We start from the raw sequence: 20,971 nt of genomic DNA, 5'->3' as shown, positions 1-20,971 counted from the left end.
CCCCTCCACCCCTCCTTCAAACACAGAGGGTAAAGTGTGGATGGCCATGGAGATCTCAGCTCAGGGCTGAGAACCGAACAAGGGGCAGTCTTAGGCTGATGACTTGGAGAAGGGCCTGTCCAGCACCAGACTCTCCCGACCAGCTGGAAGCTGGGACCTGGCCGAGTTGGTTTCTTGGCCTTTGTCACCAGGGAATATGAAAAGGGGCTGGATAAAGGGAGAGGAGAGAAAAATCAGAGTGCTGTCATTGGAAATAAAAAACACATCTCATAAACTTAATGCCAGTGAATCAAAGATGGAAAGTTTTTGTTAAACTGAAAGCTGTAACACTCTACACTCAACCATATGCTTGTTGGATTTATGGTAGTCAATTCCAGGTTCAACTGTGAGAGAAAAGAACAAAATAAAAAAGTCTAAAATGATAGAAGTATATCCTTGAACAGCATGTATAAAAACCAACATGTAATGTGGTATCTCACAGTACTTTTCAATCCCTAAGCACAGAACATCCCCACTTTCCTTCCCCTGATAAGATGCAGATACATATATGGTCCTTGTGCATTAGAAGTTTGAATGTGTTTCAGGGCCACATGAAGTATGAACGCCTACCACCTTCTCTCCACGAAGTATATCACTGAGCATGTTAGAGGATGCCCTTTTCAATGAAGTGTATGCCCACACTGGCTGTAACAACTTGGCAACCACAAGATGTAGCCCAGCAGGCTAGGGTAGGAAAGAACAGTGATGACTCAAGTCTCTGGGCACTCTGACGAAACAGTCATGGAGGTGCAGGCACAGCCAAAAAGTAATACAAAAATCTGCGTCCATCTGCTAGCACTGCGAATCCAAATGAGGGAGAATCTCTCTTGTACATGTGGTCACCACTGAGGTGGCAGCAACATCATCTCAAGCGTCCGCATTCACCCCTCCCTAGGTACAAGGAAATCTATACAAAGAAACTCCTCCAAATCACACCAAAAGTGAGTCTCTAGTTATCACTCTATAATTCAGATGCCAAAAGGCTTCTGAAGTTTTCTTTTAAATCTTTATCTTAAGTCTGATGGAAATTATAAACAGCTGTATCAATAGGTTCTTAATGTCTTAAGAAGAAGAAAAAGAAATGATGGCATGGTAGGACAAACAAGCTTTGTGGTGAAAACAAAACTGAATGTAAGCTTAAAATAAAATTATATAATACCTTACTCATTGAGGCTAAAAGCACAATGTTGCTTTTATGTCTATGCTAATATGTCTATTAGCAGCCAAAAATAACATGATTATAATTGCTATGTGGATAAGTAGTGATGGACAATTGAGAAATAATACATTTTGACATAGAAATTATTTCTAAAATACTCCAGAGGAAGTACTCTGACAGACAGGTGAACAAGACACAAGCCTTTCTCTTAAGGGGCATAAAGACCAGCAGAGATTTTAAGGATTTAGAACTCATTCTGCTGATAGAGCATAAGAGAAAAAAAAAAAAAAAGCTAAAACCCAAGTTTCCTTCAAAGTAATTTGGCAACATTAAAGCAGAACAGATGCTAAATGGCATTTAATAATCTCTAATATCTAATATTTTTTTAAAAAGTAGTGATTTCCAAAACTGCAAGACAAGTGTCCAACATCATTTATAGAAGAATTCTTATTTTACTACTGGATAGGAACCACTTCCCTCTCTTTAAGATTTTGGACCTTCTCCAAGGCAGTTACTGCAGTATGCTCTATTTCCACTTGCAACCAAATCCGTGAGCTTCTGTTTTCATCGTCTAAGATTTGTTGCACAGATCGCACTGCTACAAGGGTCCTCTTTGCTTGAACAGCCCGAGGGTATATGTTTCAGTTAAAAATAACATCAGTTAAAATACATTATGACAATAACCAGCAGCAGCTATAAACCACTAAAAGAGTATCTAAAATATTGCAAGTATCTGGCAGCTTCACCCATTGTTTAGAAGAGAGTTGTTCAAGAAGACAGCAGTTGCCTCAGAGGAAAGGAAGCCTTTCTCCCTGAGTCTCAAGGAGGAGAGGAGCAAGAGTTTGGGGGAAAACAGGCAGATTGTGAGACAGCTCAAGAACAGTCAGCCCTACTGCCGGGGTCCTGCTTACACATAACAAGTCACACACAACTAACAAATGTTAATTATACCACCCGGACCACGCGCCACCTAGAGCTTGCGCGTTCATTACCTCTGTGTCTGGCCTCCACTGTCGCCCACACGCCAATGATTCCTAACTCCAAATCCCCACTGGACATCTCCATGTGGATGTCCTACCAGTCTCTCAAACTTCACATGTCCAAAACAAACTCAGAACTTTCCTACCAAAACCTGCCCCTACTCCTTTTCCCAGTCCTCGTGAATGTCACCCAGCTCTCCCGGTTAGAAAACTGGAAGTCATCCAAAATTCATCCCCCCACACTGAACTTGTCACCATGACACACCAACTCTGCCTGATTCTCAAACGTAGCCCCTCCTTCCACACCCACTGCCACTGCCCTGCAGCAGGCCTTCATCATCTACTATTTAGATTAGAAGAAATAATCCATGTAAATGGTCCAGCAAAGTACTTACACACAGCAAACATTCAAATGTCAGCCATCGTTATGAAAAATATTTTTGGAGGTAGGATGGCATAATAATTAAGACTACTATTTGCAATTAATTGGCCTTTGTTAAAATCTTGGATCCATCACATATCATCTGTGTGATCTTGGGAAAATTACCTAAGTTTTCCAAAGTGTACATTATTCATAAATAATAGTACATGCCATATGTTGTAGTGAGAATCATACGAAATGAGGCAGTAAAAAGCTTATGTCAGTGCCTGGCACATAAGTGCTCAATAAATGTTAGCTATAATTATTATTAAATTATTGGACTAGATTTCTAAGAAGTCTCCTCACAGTTTCATTTCCTCTAGCCTGAATTACACACAACTACAATTATTATTTTTCTAAAACGCTAATCTGATCATGTGACTCATTCCCTTGCCTACAATAATGTAATGACTCCCTTCTTCGTTGACAGAATAAAACCCCAATATGATACAATCCATAAGTACTTCTTTATACAATTGCTGCCTACCTTTCCACATTTCATCCAGCTCAGTTTCCTGCTTGTACTTCAATGATCTACTTGTTCCCTAAAGAATCCATGCATTCTCCTGCCTCTTGGGCCTTTGTATATGTTGCTTCTTCTACCTGGAAAGTCCTTCCAAAGTCAACCCCTTTCTCTGGCGTATCTTATTACCTGATGACTACGTATGCCCCCTTCCTGGGCCCATTCAAGTGGAAGTTCCTTGGGGAGACCACTCCTGACCCAGTCTCCTGCCCTCAGCTAGAGTGGGGGGTCTATCCTCCGATGTGAGAGGATACAATATTTAACAATTCTGTTAAAATATGTATCACTATGCATATTTGGTCTTCTGTTTATTCAGCATTCTCCCCATCTCTACTGCAAGCTCCACGATAGCAGGCACTGTGTATTGTTCATCTCTGCATCTCCAGCTCCTAGAACAGTGTCAGGCCCGTAAATGAGGCTCAGTGAGATGTTTGCTGCTAAAATGAATGAGAGCATAAGATTTACCTCGGAAAGCCCAAGCATCAGCAGAAATAAAAAAGACCTACAAAGGTGAATGCAACCCAGAGATTAGTGATAATAAGATGAAGAGTAGAGTTCATTTAACCCAATTTCACAGAATCCCAGTTGCAGAGATTTTGGGGGCTTCTGAGAGCAACTGCAGCACTTTAGCTGAGGAACCCAAGGCAGCTGAGAGGCTGAGTGATTTTCCCACAATTGCCCCTGAGATCAGACCCAGGGCCCCTCACTCTCCAGGCAGATCTCATTCCCCTATAATGATGCCTGCATTACAGGACAATTAGTTGGCTAAAGTTCTTTTCATGAAAACCAGAAAAATTGGCCAGGAAAGCACTTTGAAAATGCAAATTATGATTTAGTTAAGGCATAACCCGTGTCTTTAAGTGTTTTCCCAAAATGCAAAATGTGCTCCAAGGAACGTTAATTCTTTCTAAGATTTTGAGATGAGAAAAGCATTCCACAGTCAAATAACTGGGAACTGCTGCCTACCCTACAGGCCTCCTGGAGATTGCGTTAGCATTTCAAGGGCCTGATAAACTCTGTAGTAACCCGTTTAAAAATTCATTCCGACCAGACTTCGCCAAAGTAATTTAAACATAAATCTCTCTTAAGGAGTATCATTTGTTAACATCACTCAATTAGCAAAACGTGATTGGGGAAAAGCTGATATAAGGTCCTTTCTCCTTCCGATGGAGACGTGGCCGTTAGAAGTGGAATGCAGGGCACAGTCTGAAGGAAAGGCTGCCCTGATGCTCCACCCAATGTCTCTGCGAGCTCGCTCTTCACCCAGTGGATTCTCCTTCCAGATCACATTAAGGAAAATAATTATGTCAGTCTTTTCAAACAGCTTTCTCTGTACCAAAGAGGTAAAATAGATCAAAATATATAGACTTGGGAAAGAGACTGAATTTGCTCATTTAACAAATTCAAACGCTTCAAAAAAAAATCAGCTAACACAGAGAAAATCCTGTGCTTGAAATAATATACAACCTCTTGTGTTCAAATCCTGAGTCAATAGAAAGAAATACCCAGAGGGCCTTCTATTTTCTGACTGAATTGTTATAAATACTTAAGGTTAATTTCTTTAGAGCAGTTAATTACCAGCTCTATGAATTTGTGCAAGTCAAATTCTGTGAGCATTACTTCTTTGCAAACGTAAAATAAGGCTAATGTCATTTGTCACACAGCTGTGTGGGGTGGTTACAAAGAGGTGATATGCCTAGAATGCTTAGTACACAACCTAGCACATAGTAAGTGCCCATTAAAGGTAATAGCAGTAAGTTGTCATTATTCCATTGTACAGATGAACTCTAATTTGTGAAACCAACGCCTGATCAATGGTCACATAGTTCAAAGGCAATCTAAGACAGCAGAAAAAGGCAAGGCCTGACGGGACACACAGACCAGAGTAGTATCCTGGCCCTGCTATTTACCAGGTTCATGACCTCGGACAAGCTACTTAATTAACCTCTGTGCCTCGATTTTCTTATCAATAAAATAAAGTTAATAAAAGTACCTGCCTCAGAGAGTTATCATGAGGATTACAATTATACGCCTGGCATATAAAAGCTCAAATAAATTTCAGTTTAAAAATCAATTTCACTAACTTTTTTATTATAATGACTAATTTTTTATCATTAAAATTTTCATTATTTCATTATTTATCACTATCTTTGTAATCAATGTCACGGATACATATTGAAACTGTTAGTATAAATTCTTAGAAATGGAACTGCTGTGTCAAAAGGCATGCCAAAAACAAAATAAACAAAAAACCAATGCGTTTAAAGGCTTTTGCCAAAGTGCTCTCCAGGAAAGATATCTGACCAGCAGTATATGAAGGGGTTTGCTCCCTACACCTTTGCCTTATTATGGTCTTTTTAAAAAAATTTTAATGTCTTTGAACATTTGGAAGAAAAATGACAGCATCTCCCTTTTCTTTTTTTTTCTGGTGAGGAAGATCAGCCCTGCGCTAACATCTGCCAATCCTCCTCTCTTTTTTGCTGAGGAAGACTGGCCCTGGGCTAACATCTGTGCCCATCTTCCTCCACTTTATATGGGACGCCACCACAGCATGGCTTGACAAGCGGTGTGTCAGTGCACGCCCGGGATCCGAACCAGTGAACCCTGGGCCGCCGCAGCGGAGCGCGCGCACTTAACCGCTTGCACCACCGGGCCGGCCCCTCTCCCTTTTGATTTTATCTAATATTTTTTGATTACTCATGAGGATAAGCGATTTTCACATTTATTATCCATCTATAGATCTTCCTTGGCTGATTTTCTCTTCCTATATCTACTCATTTTTTTCTTTTAATCAACTAATTTCATGTAGTTTACTTACTGAGCTCTTTACATCTTGGTTTACTTTCATTAACTATGTTGTCAAAATCGTGTTTCTTTTTAAACACATGTATATCAGTTTTATATATTTATGAGGTCAAATCTCTCAATCTTTCCCTTTATGGTTTCTGTCTTTAGGATTACCCTTGTAAGGACCTTGTCACCCAAGATTAGAGACTAAATCTACTGTATTTTATTCTAGTACTTTCAAACATCTCTTTGTATACATATTTAACTAGTCTTTACTGTATTTGGGATTGAGAAGGAGGGAGTAAAGTGTAAGGCTGGGAATTGCACTTTTTTCTGAGCATTTGGCCAGTTTATCCAAGATCCCTTGTCAGACGATCCATTCTCTCCCCACTAATCTCAAAATCTGCCTTATGATCCATCACATCCTGGGTGCACTTGGACTTGACTCCCTGCAGGCTGCTGAATAATGCAGAGCAGGCAGAGGCGGAACACACCTTCCTACTGCTCTCTTTCCTCCCTCCACCACTGGCCTCATTTCTATGCCTTGCATGGCTGAGGCCAGAAACCAGTGCCAGGGCCTCTCTGTCCCATGCAGTGGGGGTCCCCCAAGTCACAGGCAGTCCAGGGCCATGATTCCTGGTAAGACTCCACCTGCCTCTGCTGCTGTTCCTTCCTCCTTCCAGCAAGAGGGCTTAAAGGTGTGGTCTATGAGGGTTCTACTCTTGGGACATGCCCTCCCTTGGGATGTAAACCAGCTGCAGCTTTTCTTAAGGTCTCAAGCTCACTCTATCTAAGAACTCTTCCTAGAAATCTCTGGCACATGGGAGGCACTTATTTCTAGTTTCCAGCATGAGGGCAGACGTATTTTTTCCTTGTATTTTCTGATTATCATTTCAATGGGAATTTGGGAGTGGGTGGAATTGAACACCTGTGCTCAAGTATTCATCTTGCCAGAAAGCCAAATGACTTCGTAATTAACACTCAATTCTGTCAGTGGTGAATTCCAAGAACAACCTGTGCTTGGTAACATGCAGTAAACAATCACACACGTTACCTTTGATAGCTGCTAAATATCCTCGGAGTTCTCGCTGAAGTCTGGTACCCTCTGCCTGAAAAACACACCAACACAGAGATGCTAAGCATCTTTTCTATATTTTGCATGCAAACATGTATGAAGCAATAAGTCTCAGAGTTATTATTGCCAGAGGCTCATTCTTGAAAGAACATAAATATGTGAACATAGACTAAACAAGGTGCCCATCAATCTAGATATTTACAGAGATTTTACTCAGCTTAAAAGAAAAGGAGAAAGCAAGTAAGGTTTTGCTAAGAATGGAAACTATGACCCACCATACAGCCTCCTACACATCCAAGAGCTAGCAAATCTCTGAATTTTGACACATGGGCTACAACAGTAGAGAAATGGTCACCACTGTGCGATTTAGTAGCCACAGCCACATGAGGCTATGGAGCACTTGCAACATGACTAGTCCAAATGGAGATGTACTGTAAGTGTAAAGTACACTCCAGACTTCAAAGACTTAGTACCAAAAAATAAAATATCTCATTAATATGTTTTATATCAATTGCATGTTAAAATTATAATATTTTCGATATATTGAGTTAAATAACTGTACTATTAAAATTAATTTCACCTGCTTATTTTCACTCTTTTAAATGTAGGCACTAGAAAAATTTAAATTACATTATGTGGTTTGCATTACATTTGTATTGGACATTACCGAAATAGAGAAATTGTTGACATGTAAATTTTGACATATAAGTCCCTGTTTTGGTTTGGATTACCCTTAGAGACTCTGAGACTCTAATCTGAGATTAGATTGCAATTAGTTTAATCTGAAATTAATCCAGGAAATGTCAATAGGGGCGTGGAGAAGTGAGGCAAGGAAGGGAAGAGAACCAACACAGGGTGTATTATCAATCAAGTTACCACAGTGGGCAACCTGACCTGAGGCCCACTGGGAAATTCTGGGAGATAGTGTCAAATACCCGACAGATATCCTAACCAAGGGGCAAGGGAGCTGGGGCATTTATCCATCAACTCCTGTCAGTCAGTGGTTGAGGGCTGCTCCTGGGGGCATTAATTCCCCTACTACATCCACACAGGGGCAGAGAGCTCTCTGGTAACCAAAGAAAGCTCTCAGGCAAAGAGTGGCCCTTGCTGGCAGCTGTAGCTAAGTCCAATGGGCTTAGAAAAGCTTAGACACTAGGAGCACATGGCTGGGCACCCACAGTGTGTGCTATGACACTGCAAGCGAAAAATATAAAAAATATATGCATTTTAACTGCATAATCATTTAACAGAACTGCAGAGAGCTAGCATTCAGAATGACTCCACCTTGATAGTTAATAATATAACATCTATATTATAACTGTAACTTGAGAGTTAATAATATAGTTAATAATATAGCAACTATAATAGCCATATTCAATTCAACAAGCATTTGTTAGTATTTACCAAAAAATGGGAGGAAAGGTGAAGAGAAAAAACCTACTTCCTTCAGTAAATTACTATCTCATAGGGGAATAAATACCTAAACAAAAAACTGCAAAACTGCAAAGCAGATTACATTTAGCTCTGCAACAGCCATTCAAAGGTTTTGGTGGTAAAAAGAGAAGGAAAACTGCCCATCATATTTAAAGACAGATAGTGATTAATGCAAAGAAACTCTGAAAAGAGGCGTTTAAGACCATGCAGGACCCCAAAAGGGATTCTGGATGCGAATATTCTCCTATAGGTAGGGCTCAGGTGTAGTGACATTATTTCTGTGAAATCTGTGTAACACTCAGGTGAGGTCCGCTTTATCTGCATTACGCTCCAGCTGTTTTTGTCAGCTCTGTAAACCCAGGTACTACCAGATAAGAGTTGAGGGTTCATTCATTTTCTGGCACATATGAACTTCAACCAAAACAGTTTTATTCAGAAGGGCAAAACAGAAATCATCCAAGTTCCCAACAACTGACTCCCTTTCTCGTGTCTCAACGTGGTTTAAAATCGAAACTCTAGATTTCGCTTGACTTGCTGAGCCATTCAGAAATATAGAGTGAAGCAAAGTTTCCACAAGCTAGATAAAAAAACAAACCAGGGTGGATTTCCAAAGCATCAAAGTATAAAGAACACTATTTCTAGGGAAAGAATGGGGAGAATGAAGAGAAAATGCTGATGATAAACACCTGGGTAAAGGTAGCGGCTGAAGAGGATCCAGAGAAGAAACAAGTGGAATCACGCTGAAGTCCTCAACGCCACCAGGAAAAGAAATTTGGGAAAGAAAGAAGTAGGTCTTTCCCCTACGTAATATCTGTTCTGTGACTGGCACCATGTCAGATTCTGAGTACATAAAAAACCGAAAAGATATGGCGCTGGGAAATTTTGTTGTTGTCAAATCCCCTACGCATCTCCCTACAGAGCAGTTTGGGGAGGACTATACTTTCCGCCCATCAATATCAGGCTTCGCCATGGGATTTGACTTGGCCAACAAAATGTGAGTGGAAGTGACATGTGCTACTTCTGAGCAGACGATGTAAAAGCCATCATCTTACCATTTCAATTCCCTCTATCCTGAGCTCTGTAATGTTCCATACAGGAACACAGAGTGAAGGGAACAGGAAGCACAGCTCTCGTTCTCATTTTCACGTGCCAGAAATAAACCTCTATTATTGAAAGCCATTGAGGTATTGCTACCACAGTATCACCTACCCTAAATGACCTGATAAAATGGTTCACCGTCAATAGTGGAAATGCTGAAAGATGGATAAGGCTGAAATCTAATGGAAAAAAAAGCCAACGGAGTTAGCAGAAAAGCACTAAAGGCATTTACAGAAACATTTCAGAAAGGAAATCAAATTGGAAAGATTAAGGACAAAGTGGATGGTTTAGCAAATGGAAGCCCAAGTGCTGGTCAAGTGATGGAAAGAAGTAGAATGGTACTAAAAGAGGACAGCAAGGCCCAGAATCATTTGTCCCAACAGACGGCAGATAATTTAGAGAGAATAATATCTGAAATCAGACGTGATTTACCCTGACAGATCTAGACGCAGAACAATCTAAAACCTACAGCCCTAAAAGGTGCAATTAGGAGGGTTTGAATCCCTAAGGCCACATTTCTCAAAATGGATAAGTGTAGACCTTGGGGGTACTTAATGGTTTGTCTATAGCACATAGAGCCACAAAATAAACCTAAAACATCTCTCTGGAATATCAATTTATTGAGGTTGGAGGGGAGCAAATGGAGGAGAAACCATTATTTTACACCACTAAGCCACCTGTTAACCAGCTCTGGTGGTTAAGAGTCACGCTCTCACCACTGAGGCCCAGTTTGTTTCCAGGTCAGGGAACCACACCACTTGTCTGTAGTTGTCATACCGTGGTGGCCACATGTTGCTATGATGCTGAAAGCTCTGCCAAAAGTATTTCACATACCAGCAGGATCACCCATGGTGGACAGGTTTAGCAGAGCTTCCAGGCTAAGACAGACTGGGAAGAAGGACATGGCTACCCACTTCTGAAAAATCTGGCCATGAAAACCCTATGAATAGCAGTGGAGCTTCTCTGATACAGGGCCAGAAGGTGACAGGATGACGCAAAAAGACCGTGGGCAGTGTTCTGCTCTGCTGCACACAGGGTCGCTAGGAGTAGGAACTGACTTGATGGCACTAACAACAACAAAGCCACCTGTTATGACGTAGAGTGAAAAACTGCATAGAGATGAAACACAGAACTCCACAGACATCTCCTGCTTTCAGCTGCCTGCTTTAGGGCTCTGCTCATCTACTGTTTGTGGTCCTTCCCTGGAAAAGTGAGAGGCACTGAGCTAAGGCAGGGCTCACTTCTCACCCAGAAGGATGCTTTCCCCTCAGAAAGTAATACAAAGCCTGCCACAGTAACTGATGGTTATGAGTCACCACGATTGGTCAGAGTATCTGGAAATAGCAAAAGAGTAGTGGGTAAGGGCATTCTTTTCCCAAATATTTAAGGAATAAAGCCTGTCAAATTAAGGCCACAATTAAGTCGCTGCCTTTTCTTTAGAACAAGAAAGATAATGAAATAATGCAGGCTCCAATCCATACACTGTGTTCATATTACCCAAGGGAAACAATAAACATTTTTAAAAAATGAAATAAGATTCCCAGAAGAGACTTTTTAGGTATTACAAGAGTGGAAGAAAGTTCAAATTATACAATAATGGCTTAAATAGATGAGTTCAATGTAAGCAGATAAACTGGAGACTAATTTAAATAACTTTCTTCTTTTCCAATTATTAAAATTTTTAATTTCCCCCATGAGTATTAAGGTTCATAAATCATTTGGTAATAACCATATTGAATTTCATCTAAAATTCCACCTGAATCAAATAGGTAAAAGGCTCTGGAGAGAAATTTTTCCCCTACAATATGTCATAGAGTAGTTGTGCACAAAACCTAATGCATAATTAAAATTTTATTAACATTGTTATTCTATGTGAATCACAAAGATGTTTTAAATTAGAAATAAATTCTTCTAGCACTGCTCATATTTCACTGAACCTGAAGTTCATTCCAAATTCCTCTGAAAATTACCATTTCATTAATTCGGCCTTGAATTATGTATTGTGCTTGTGTTTGTGCAGAGAAGAGATTCGAAATTCCGCAACCTTTATATGACATATGTGTATTTTCCCTTCTATTTCTTTATGTCATTCTCTACAAGATAAGATAAAATTATTATTCTATCTCCTGGTCACACTCTTCTTAAGGCTTATGGCAACTGAGGGCAAGTGAGTCTATTATAATTAAGTTGTCTGCATTGCCTACTAATATACCTCTTTGGACAAGATACAAGAAGGATTTGCCACCTACAAAATTCCTTGCCCTGGCATATAGTATAATAACGTGGCTCTGGTGTTAGTCAGAGGTTCTTAATTTACTTATTCAATTGAATCATTTATCAGTGTCAGGAGCTGCTGCCTCTCAAGCCCAGACAGTCCCCCAGGCCTCTCTTTCTTCCCACACAGCCCGAGGGAGTTGGCCTGTTTTTCCTTCCTCGTTAAAGCTAGTCCCACCCTCTCCCTCCCTTGAGTGTCACACTCTTGCAGGGCTGGGGGAGAAGGAAGCAGTCTCTCCCATTCCTGCTTCCTGGCTGTTCTGGAAAACAAGCCAGGGTCATTTTGGGTTTCATTACGGAGATATCAAAACTTAACAGGCAAGGCCAGCCCCGTGGCTTAGCGGTTAAGTGCGCGCGCTCTGCTACTGGCAGCCCGGGTTCGGATCCCGGGCGCGCACCGACGCACCGCTTCTCCAGCCATGCTGAGGCGGCGTCCCACATACAGCAACTAAAAGGATGTGCAACTATGACATACAACTATCTACTGGGGCTTTGGGGGGAAAAAAAAAGGAGGAGGATTGGCAATAGATGTTAGCTCAGAGGTGGTCTTCCTAAGCAAAAAAAGAGGAGGATTAGCACAGATGTTAGCTCAGGGCTGATCTTCCTCACAAAAAAAAAAAAAACAAAACTTAGGCAGGCAAAAAGTATTCATGGTTTTAAAATCTTACAAAGGTCTGAGAAGCACTGCCTCTAGTCAAAAAATCCCTTTATTCCCTTGCTGAGTAGTATCTTGAAGCTATTTCTTTCTTCCCTTATTCCTGTGCACAAAACTCATGATATCCCCCCTAAGGATTACCACAAAGTTTAAAATCTAATTAAATACTTAGAGAAAGAGTGTGCAGGCATATCACCATGGAAGGTTTCAGATATCTTTGTTAGTCAATGCAAAGAAACCACATTCCATACCTAATTAAATGTGCTTCCAAATTGTTTTACATCAGATTGGTCCTCAGTAACACCAATTTCTTAATTATTTCTATATATGTCTTGGGCAGTGAGCAGTAAGGGGAAGACAGGGGTCGGTTCCCAGACAGGCTGGGCTCCTGGACAGCTGTCATTTGTAGGTCACTCTTCAGAACCTTGGACAGCTCCAGGACAACTCTCTGCTTCTGAAACATTTAAAGATTTAAGCTATGTAGTGTCAAAGGACCAGCTATAAATGCTACGACATCAAAGTTTCCTACTGCACTTTGGTAAGAGCACAGAAGAATTACAGACAGATTTCCTCCAAGGTGAGCCAAATCTCTGATAAGAAGAGCTACTACAGACTCTGAAACACAAGAAGCATGTCTAAAGTCCTAGAGCTATGGCAAATCATCTCTAGGCATTGGGCTTAAAAACAGGGCTGCATTAAGCCTGAATGATGAATGACACTTGAAGATTAATGAGTCAAGTCATTTATTGTTTAGATACACTAAATTCTGAAGCATTAAAAATACACTAATATCTGTACATACTTATGCCTAAGAATTTCAGAGCCAATAAAGAGTCAAAACAAATTTGTTAGCTCACCTTTAACCCAGTTACTTCTGCCCAGAAGAAGCCATAGTTGAGGCATTAATTTGATTGAACTGTAGACATAATGCATAGAATAAATTAATAATTTCTAAGGAAGTAAACTTAGGCAGCAACCACTGCAATTTCAGGGGCACCATGTCCACATACCACCATGTGCGGAGACCCCTGGGCAGGGGCATGTACTACTGCAGCCCTGACTGTACTTGCTAAATCAAATCCAGTGCATTTTATTCATAAGGTTATGCAGGTTTAGCCAAACACCTCAAGGCAACAGGTATTTAATACCTATTAAACAAGAAATGGATTGTTGAATTGACTTGTTAAAATATGGTACATGTAGTATCGATATATATTTACAGGTAACTTTTGTTACAAAAAGAAAAAATAGACTGGAGAAAGAAAAGAACAAACAATACAAATTCTTCATTAAATAGCCTCTCTAACTCAGAAACTAACTGTGACTTGACGTTTAGAAAGGGGCACAGGTGGAAAGCCAACAGTACTAAGAGATATATGAAACTTGGATCTGAGGAGATATAACTTCACAAAGCTGTGATTTCACAAAGGTAAGTCCTGTCATCTCATCTGTGATCATGAGCCTACAGAAGTTCCCACAATTACATTATTATTTTTGGCCTTTACTGACATTTTTCTCTTGAAAAGGCATATCAAAATTAAAATTGGCTCAGTTTTTCTGAGTTCAGACAGGTTAACTCAATCTTGAAAGCAATGTTAATAAATTTTCTTATCATTTTTGAAGCTTAGAAGAAAATTAGATTATCAACGATATGAGATTTAATGAGGCCATAATCAGCACCTTGATTAACAAATGACTAATAAGGCATAATATCTGAACCCACTTCTGAACCAAGACAACGTTAGGCTGCTGAGCACTACAGGCACTCTCGGTTTTCTGGGAAATAGACCTCTCTCTACGACAAGTTCAGGCGCTGTTAAATTGGAAGACGAGAGTTTTTCAAAGATAAAAGCAGCAGGGTCTCTGAAATTTACACTTCTTTTTCTTGCTTTGAGCTGTTTGTAGTAACCGGAGCTTTCATTAAGAACCTCACACTCATTTCATAGAACAATTTCTTCATTTTTAAAAATTTCTTTTGGCATATACTAATGTAAAAGATATAAGATAGAGAGGAAATAGGAGTGGATTTTGAAATCATATTCCTGGGCTGATGGCAGCAGGAGGTGGTCCATAGAAGGGAGACGGACATCAGAGAGAACATCTCAGTTTCTATACTTTTATCCAAGATTCATGGCCCAATTTCCAACTATCCCGGTCGGCAACTCCAAGAATACTTATGATCTGAAAAACAAATCTAACGTACTTTCTATCTTTCAACAAAACAAAATAAGAAAGCTAGTTAGTAATTATAAGCACAATTTTTCCATATATTTCCCTAAAACCAACTAACTTGAGTTTATACAGATTTCTATTCTGGTCGCTTGGTAAAGCTAACCCATTGTATGTATAAGGGGACAGAATTGCCTAGTCAGACCTATTAAACTCACCACAGGCTGCACACGACTTGAATATTGCCTTTAGGCAATTGAGTTTGTGACTCCTGAAAAGCCATCCCAATTTTTTTCCGTGTGTGCATGTGAGAAGAAACTTGACTTATAAGGTGCATTAGGGGCATTATATAAATATCTTTTAAACCTCTGCCTCAATACCTAGAGCACATTATTGAATATAGTGGGCAGGGGGTGGTGGGAACTGACCCAGAAATCAAGGGAAACTCCAGAGGAGCCCCACCCCAACAACGAGTCTCCCTGTGGCTTATTGTTCAGTGTCTCCTTCTGTGGGTGTGGACGCCAGCTCTATCTACAGTGTTCTATCATAACCAAATTGGACAGGACATAAAAATATTAGAAAAACTGCTATGTCAAGTCACAAAGTTGCATTAATTAGAGGGAAGGACGTGCCCTGTCTATCATTACTCCAGTCATAATATAACCTTCAGAATGTTTCTCACACTGCCATTGATGATGTCTGTACTAGTTTGCTAGGGCTACCGTAACAAAATACCACAGACTAGATGGCTTAAACAACAGAAATTTATTTCCTCACAGTTCTGGAGGCTAGAAGTCCTAGAGCAAGGTGTTGGCAGGTTTGGTTTCTCCTGACACCTCTCTCCTTGGCTTGTTGATGGCCACCTCAGTTCTCAGTGTGTCCTCACACAGCCTTTTTTCTGCATGCATGCGTCCCTGGTGTCTCTCCTGCTTCTTATAAGGACATCAGTCCTTATACAATTCAGCCCATTACAATGTTCTCAAAACGAGTCTTTAATATAGCAACATCATAACAAAGGCTAACACTGCTGAGTGCTCTCTTTGTTCCAGATACTGTCCTAAGTGTCACAGCTCTATTAACTCATAATCCTCACAATAACTATGAGGTCAGCACATTTTTACAGATGAGGAAACTGAGGCACAGAGGCTGAGATACTTGCCCAGAGGTCACACATCTAGTAGACGGCAAGCCAGCAGTGGAGCCCAGGCAGTCTGGGTTATTCCAGCCCCATCATCCTCCTCAAAAGCCTGCATGCTGACCACTGCCCTCTAGCACCTCTCTGCCCCAAGGCAGTAAAGGCATGGATGCCAGCTGATGATGGATAAGGCTGTCCAAGAAGAATCAACTGTTGATCAACGAGAAGAATTTAACTGAAGGCCCCATTCTCCATGCTCTCATGATGCAGTACTAATCTGTAAATAAAAATACCAATTGTTCACCTGTTTTTCTCAAAAGCTCACAATTCTACAGAGTATATTCCATGTGATTCATGGAATAACTACAGCATGGTAGTTAAGTCTGTGGGCTCTGGGACCACACCACCTGGCTTTAGAATCTGAGCTCTGCTACTTCTAACTGTGCAACCTTGGGCAAGTCACTTCACTTCTCTAGGCCTCTGATTCCTCACCGGTAAAATGAAGATGATAATAGTACTCAGGGGTATCATGAAGGTCAAGGGAGACAGTCCATGTAAAGTATCAGCAGAGGATCAGGCACATAGTATGCATTCAATAAATGTTGAATGTCACTATTATTATTCTACCCAATACTTTTTAAATGATAAACTGTGCAAAGAGTAAGTGTTTCATAAATGCTTGACTAAACTACGTGTCATATTACAAAGGAATATCTTCACAAGGAATATATAAAATCTCCCCAAAACAAGCTACTTGGGAGTTTAGAATGCTTCCTTGTTTTCTATTTGTACTTCTAAGTCTCAAACATACAGCTATCTGTTTCAGAAGGTTTTTTATAGTTTTAAATGTTGGAGTAACAGAGGATCCTAGAATATATGGGAATAATTTATGCAGATATAAGACTACTCAACAATGGATATGAGAAAAATCAAGCCAATATGATAAATTACTGTGAGAAAACAAGAAACCCTGAATACCCATTGTCGAAAGAAAACTCAAGGTCGTTCCCAAAATGAAAGCTTTGGTGACACATATTCGGTTTTCTCACACATAAAGCAGAATTATAATTATGAATTGCTATGAGAATCAAGTGAGACAGCACACAAAACACTTTATAAGTGCCAAAGCCTACTTGTGGAAAGTCTTAATGATAAAAAATACTTTATTGCTGCTTTTTCCTAAACCAGTCAGGTGTGGCTTGGAAATTTATAAAATTTTAAAGCTCCTTAGAAGATTCTTATAATTATCAAGGTTTAGAAACACATTCAAAGAGATGTGCAATTAAGGGAACCATTATCTTTACTATATTGATGTAATCGCAGGCTTGCATCCAAGTTGTTACTATCACATGATGGCTCTTTAGAGCAACAAGTCAAATGTGTGACCTAATTCACAAGTCTAGAGGGGGACCAAGGAATCAGTATTTTTAAAAGGGCTCTAGGTGATTCTAATGGTTATTTGGGAACATTATGTATGTATGGAATTGGTCTCTAAATGAATGCTGAGGAATGGGATACTAAACCCTCCCCAGCAGGAATGGTTAATTAATGTAGTAAGATGGGATACTATTAAAGATAGGTAATAGAATAGGATAGATAAAAGGAAACCTTCAGTGCCATAACATAATGAGCTTCCACTAGACATGATTTCTTAAATGGGAAACAGGCTCCATAGGAAGTGGCACAAACAGTGATGCCTGGAACATCTGTAGTTGGGGTCAAATTTTAGTGAGGTGTCAAGAAAAGATTTCGACTTATATAGGTGATCACTGAAGAGATATTCACATAGATGGAATGAAACAAATAGAAGTAAAGAGGGTAAAAGACAGACAGGTTCTCCAATGAATGTTTTTGTTTTCTTTCTCCCATCTGGCACCATGGACAGCAACACCCTAATACTCACATAAAGTAGGCAGACTCATTTTGCTCCTTGAAAGCAAGTGAGCAAAGAGTGGAGGTTTAATGGATGTGTTAAAAATGAAATAAATAGAGAGACTGTAAAAAATGCAGGACAATTTGAAGAGCAAGGGTCAATACATTCTTTTGACATCTACAGGTTTCCCCTATCTGCTCCCTCCCACAGAAGTCAATTGTATTAGCAATCATGGTGGGTTATACTTATCAAAGACAGACTCTAAATCAAGACTCTATACGTAAAACACATCTTTCCCATAAGAACAATATCACAAAGGAGATTGACACTCTTAACTAAGGGCTTAGTGGCCCTTAGCGGCCAAATTATATTCCCCTGTTTTTTTGCCATACAGTGGATATAACTACATATAAATCAGTTATACTAAGAATTTCATAGGCAATCACAACCATTTTATGATATTTAGTATGCTATTTGAGCAGCTGTACAGAATGAGAGCCTTTGCAGTAACAACCAATAGACACCCATTGAGCCTGAGCAGTCTAGCTGGAAATGGAATTGTGGGAAGGTGGAGAAATCACTTTTTCTAAGAATACCAACTGAGGTGAGAGTATAACATGTGCTAATGTTAAGTGGTGAAACTAGGATACCCGAATGCATCATAATGATGGAAGTACAGTAACATCATCTCAAGATTTTGTGTCTTTTTATACTACTTTAATTGCTTCAAAAGAAAGAAGATTTTTGCACACCAGACCACAAGCTTCATAAAGATAGGAAGTACGTTTGAATTGTTTACCATTTTGTTTCCAATGTCTTGTGCTTAGCAGACACTCAATAATTATGTGTTGAGTCAGCCAAGAAATGCTTTGATAGACACATATCCACAGGGAAGTTATATTTGGCCTTTTACCTATTACCTTTGATGAAGTGTCCTGCTCCTAGTTAAAGTCAATCCCTCCAGTTGTGTACCAGACCCCATCTCGTCCTGCCTACTGAAGGACAAGAGTCAGCTGTTCTCCCCTTTCTCTGGTGATTCATCACATTGTCCTCTGTACTAAACAAGCCCCCTTAGTATACATATATTTTCCTCTGTACTAAACAAGCCCCCTTAATATACATATATTTTTCCCATCTTAAGAAAATTTTCTCTTGACTCCACTTCCTCCCCCAGCTACAGTCTTATTTTTTGCTCCCCTTTGAAGCAACACTTGACACTTGCTGTCTCCAAGCTTCCTAAAATCCTTTGCCTTGCTCTATTTATTCTGTACTTGTTTTTTCCCCAAAGCTCACATCATTTTCTAGCAGACAGTATAATCTGCTTATTTATTGTGGTTTGTTTACTGTTTGCTCCTCAATGTTTCAGAATGTAAGATCCACAATGGCTGTGGCATTTGTCTGCCTTGTTCACTCAAGATTCCCAAAGACCTACATCCATTCCTGGCATGTAGATGACACTCAATAAATGTAAGGCAAATGAATGTCTAAATAGTCACATATTGTTGTTCTAAACGTACATCCACATGCTATCATCTATCGAATAATCCACAAACTTCCTTGAAAGTTGACATTAAAACAAAAAACTTTAAATATTGAAAAATATTTGCACACTAAGATGTTTTTCAATATTACAGAACTCTCACAGAAACTTATAGCTAGCTAGAACTAGTAGTATCTCTAGGTAAACTTTATTTCCAGAGATGCAGACATATACAAATTCTCTTATAGAATATTGTGTGATTATTGAGTTTAAACTTTAATGGAAACCAGTATAAGTTTAGGCAACAAGACTCACAATCTCTCAGAAGTTTCTCAGGTGCAATTAACTGGTATGAATTAAAATATATTAATGCTCTGTGGTAAAAATATTCTATTCTGGTATTCTACCAGAGAAGAGTGAGCTTGCTCTAAAACACAATACTTTTTTTTGAAAAAACTACAAATTGGAGAACATAATTGGCATTCAAGGATTGAAAAACATTCTTCTGTATAATTAAAATGACTTATTATATTCAGTTATCAAAAGAATGTAAAGCTCTTAGGAGACTGAAACTACTGTGAATATCAGCAGATATATATGGAGCAGCACAGAACCAGAGCAGCTTCAGAATCCAGGGAGGGGTCAGGACCTTGTTCTAGTCTTGATAACCCAAGTAGGAATCAAGTCCAGGCCATGTCAGACATTCTCCAAGGGACATTGTGCTGCCAAAAATTAGGATTACAGGGCCGGCCCCGTGGCTTAGTGGTTAAGCACGCGCGCTCTGCTACTGGCGGCCCGGGTTAGGATCCCAGGTGCGCACCGACGCACTGCTTCTCCGGCCATACTGAGGTCGCATCCCACATACAGCAACTAGAAGGATGTGCAACTATGACATACAACTATTTACTGGGGCTTTGGGGGAGAAAAAGGAGGAGGATTGGCAATAGATGTTAGCTCAGAGCCGGTCTTCCTCAGCAAAAAGAGGAGGATTAGCACGGATGTTAGCTCAGGGCTCATCTTCCTCACAAAAAAAAGTAAAAAATAAAAAAAAAATTAGGATTACAGAGGAAAAGTAAATGACAATTAAGAGGGGTTTGATATCGAATGAGTGAGGAGGCACATAATGTCCAAGGCAAAGGGTAAGTACAGAGAATGTGTGTTACAAGGAGGGATATACTTTTACTGAGCACCTATGAGGTGCCAGAGGGCATGGAAGATTTTTTTAAATGACTAAGGATGTCTTCTTTTAAATATTTTATAATCTAATGAGGACAGAAATATATATCTAAATAACTTTCATATAAGAAAACTGAGAGTGATGTCAGCATCATGGCAGAGTGAGCTGTTCCCTTAGTCTCTTCCTCCTAAGATTCAACAAAAAGGACATTGTTAACTCCATAGAGGACATCCACACAGCACAAAAGACATCTGAGAGATCCACACAGCCATACGTCTGAAGGTGAAGATACTGGATCCCCTGGGGAAGCAGAAGGAGGTAAGCGGATCTCCTTCCCCAGTGGCAGCGATCTAGGTAGGGTGTGGGACCTCACACAGCAGCTGGCACACAAATCTGAGAGGAGGGGGAAAGACAGCCCTCAATAGGAACGCTTTCACTCTGAGACTTCCTTCCCAGCCCAAGGAAATGCTCCCCACCAAGCTGAGTGGCCCAAGTGGGCCACCAGTGAGTGCAGAGTGGGAGTGCAGGTGAGAAACAAAGCACCCCCCACGATCCTGCCTGGTGCACCAGCTTGGCCAGTTGGCCAGGGCATGGAATCCATGCCAGAGTACCTGTGCCTGCATGTGTGAAGCAGTGGAGGCCAGTGGGCAAAGGCAGGTGGGTCCTGTCAGCACAGCTTCCAACAGATGAGT

At 40.2% G+C, this 20,971-nt stretch overlaps 1 protein-coding gene across 4 annotated transcripts in view; it reads right to left on the bottom strand.

The window, feature by feature from the left end:
- AMPH (amphiphysin) overlaps positions 1 to 20,971 on the bottom strand; it is a 248,500-nt gene that overhangs the window by 92,421 nt on the left and 135,108 nt on the right. For all 4 annotated transcript variants that reach the window (XM_087436054.1, XM_087436005.1, XM_087435903.1 and 1 more), the window contains exon 3: positions 6,964 to 7,018. In XM_087436054.1, coding sequence (XP_087292180.1) covers positions 6,964 to 7,018 — 55 coding nt within the window. The remainder of the gene's footprint in view (positions 1 to 6,963; positions 7,019 to 20,971) is intronic.

Source organism: Ceratotherium simum, chromosome 1 (assembly GCF_057802395.1).
Source record: "Ceratotherium simum simum isolate JZ-2026a chromosome 1, ASM5780239v1, whole genome shotgun sequence".
Taxonomy (NCBI): Eukaryota; Metazoa; Chordata; class Mammalia; order Perissodactyla; family Rhinocerotidae; genus Ceratotherium; species Ceratotherium simum.
The sequence above is the reverse complement of the archived record's forward strand: the minus strand, read 5'-3'. Positions and strand labels throughout refer to the sequence as shown.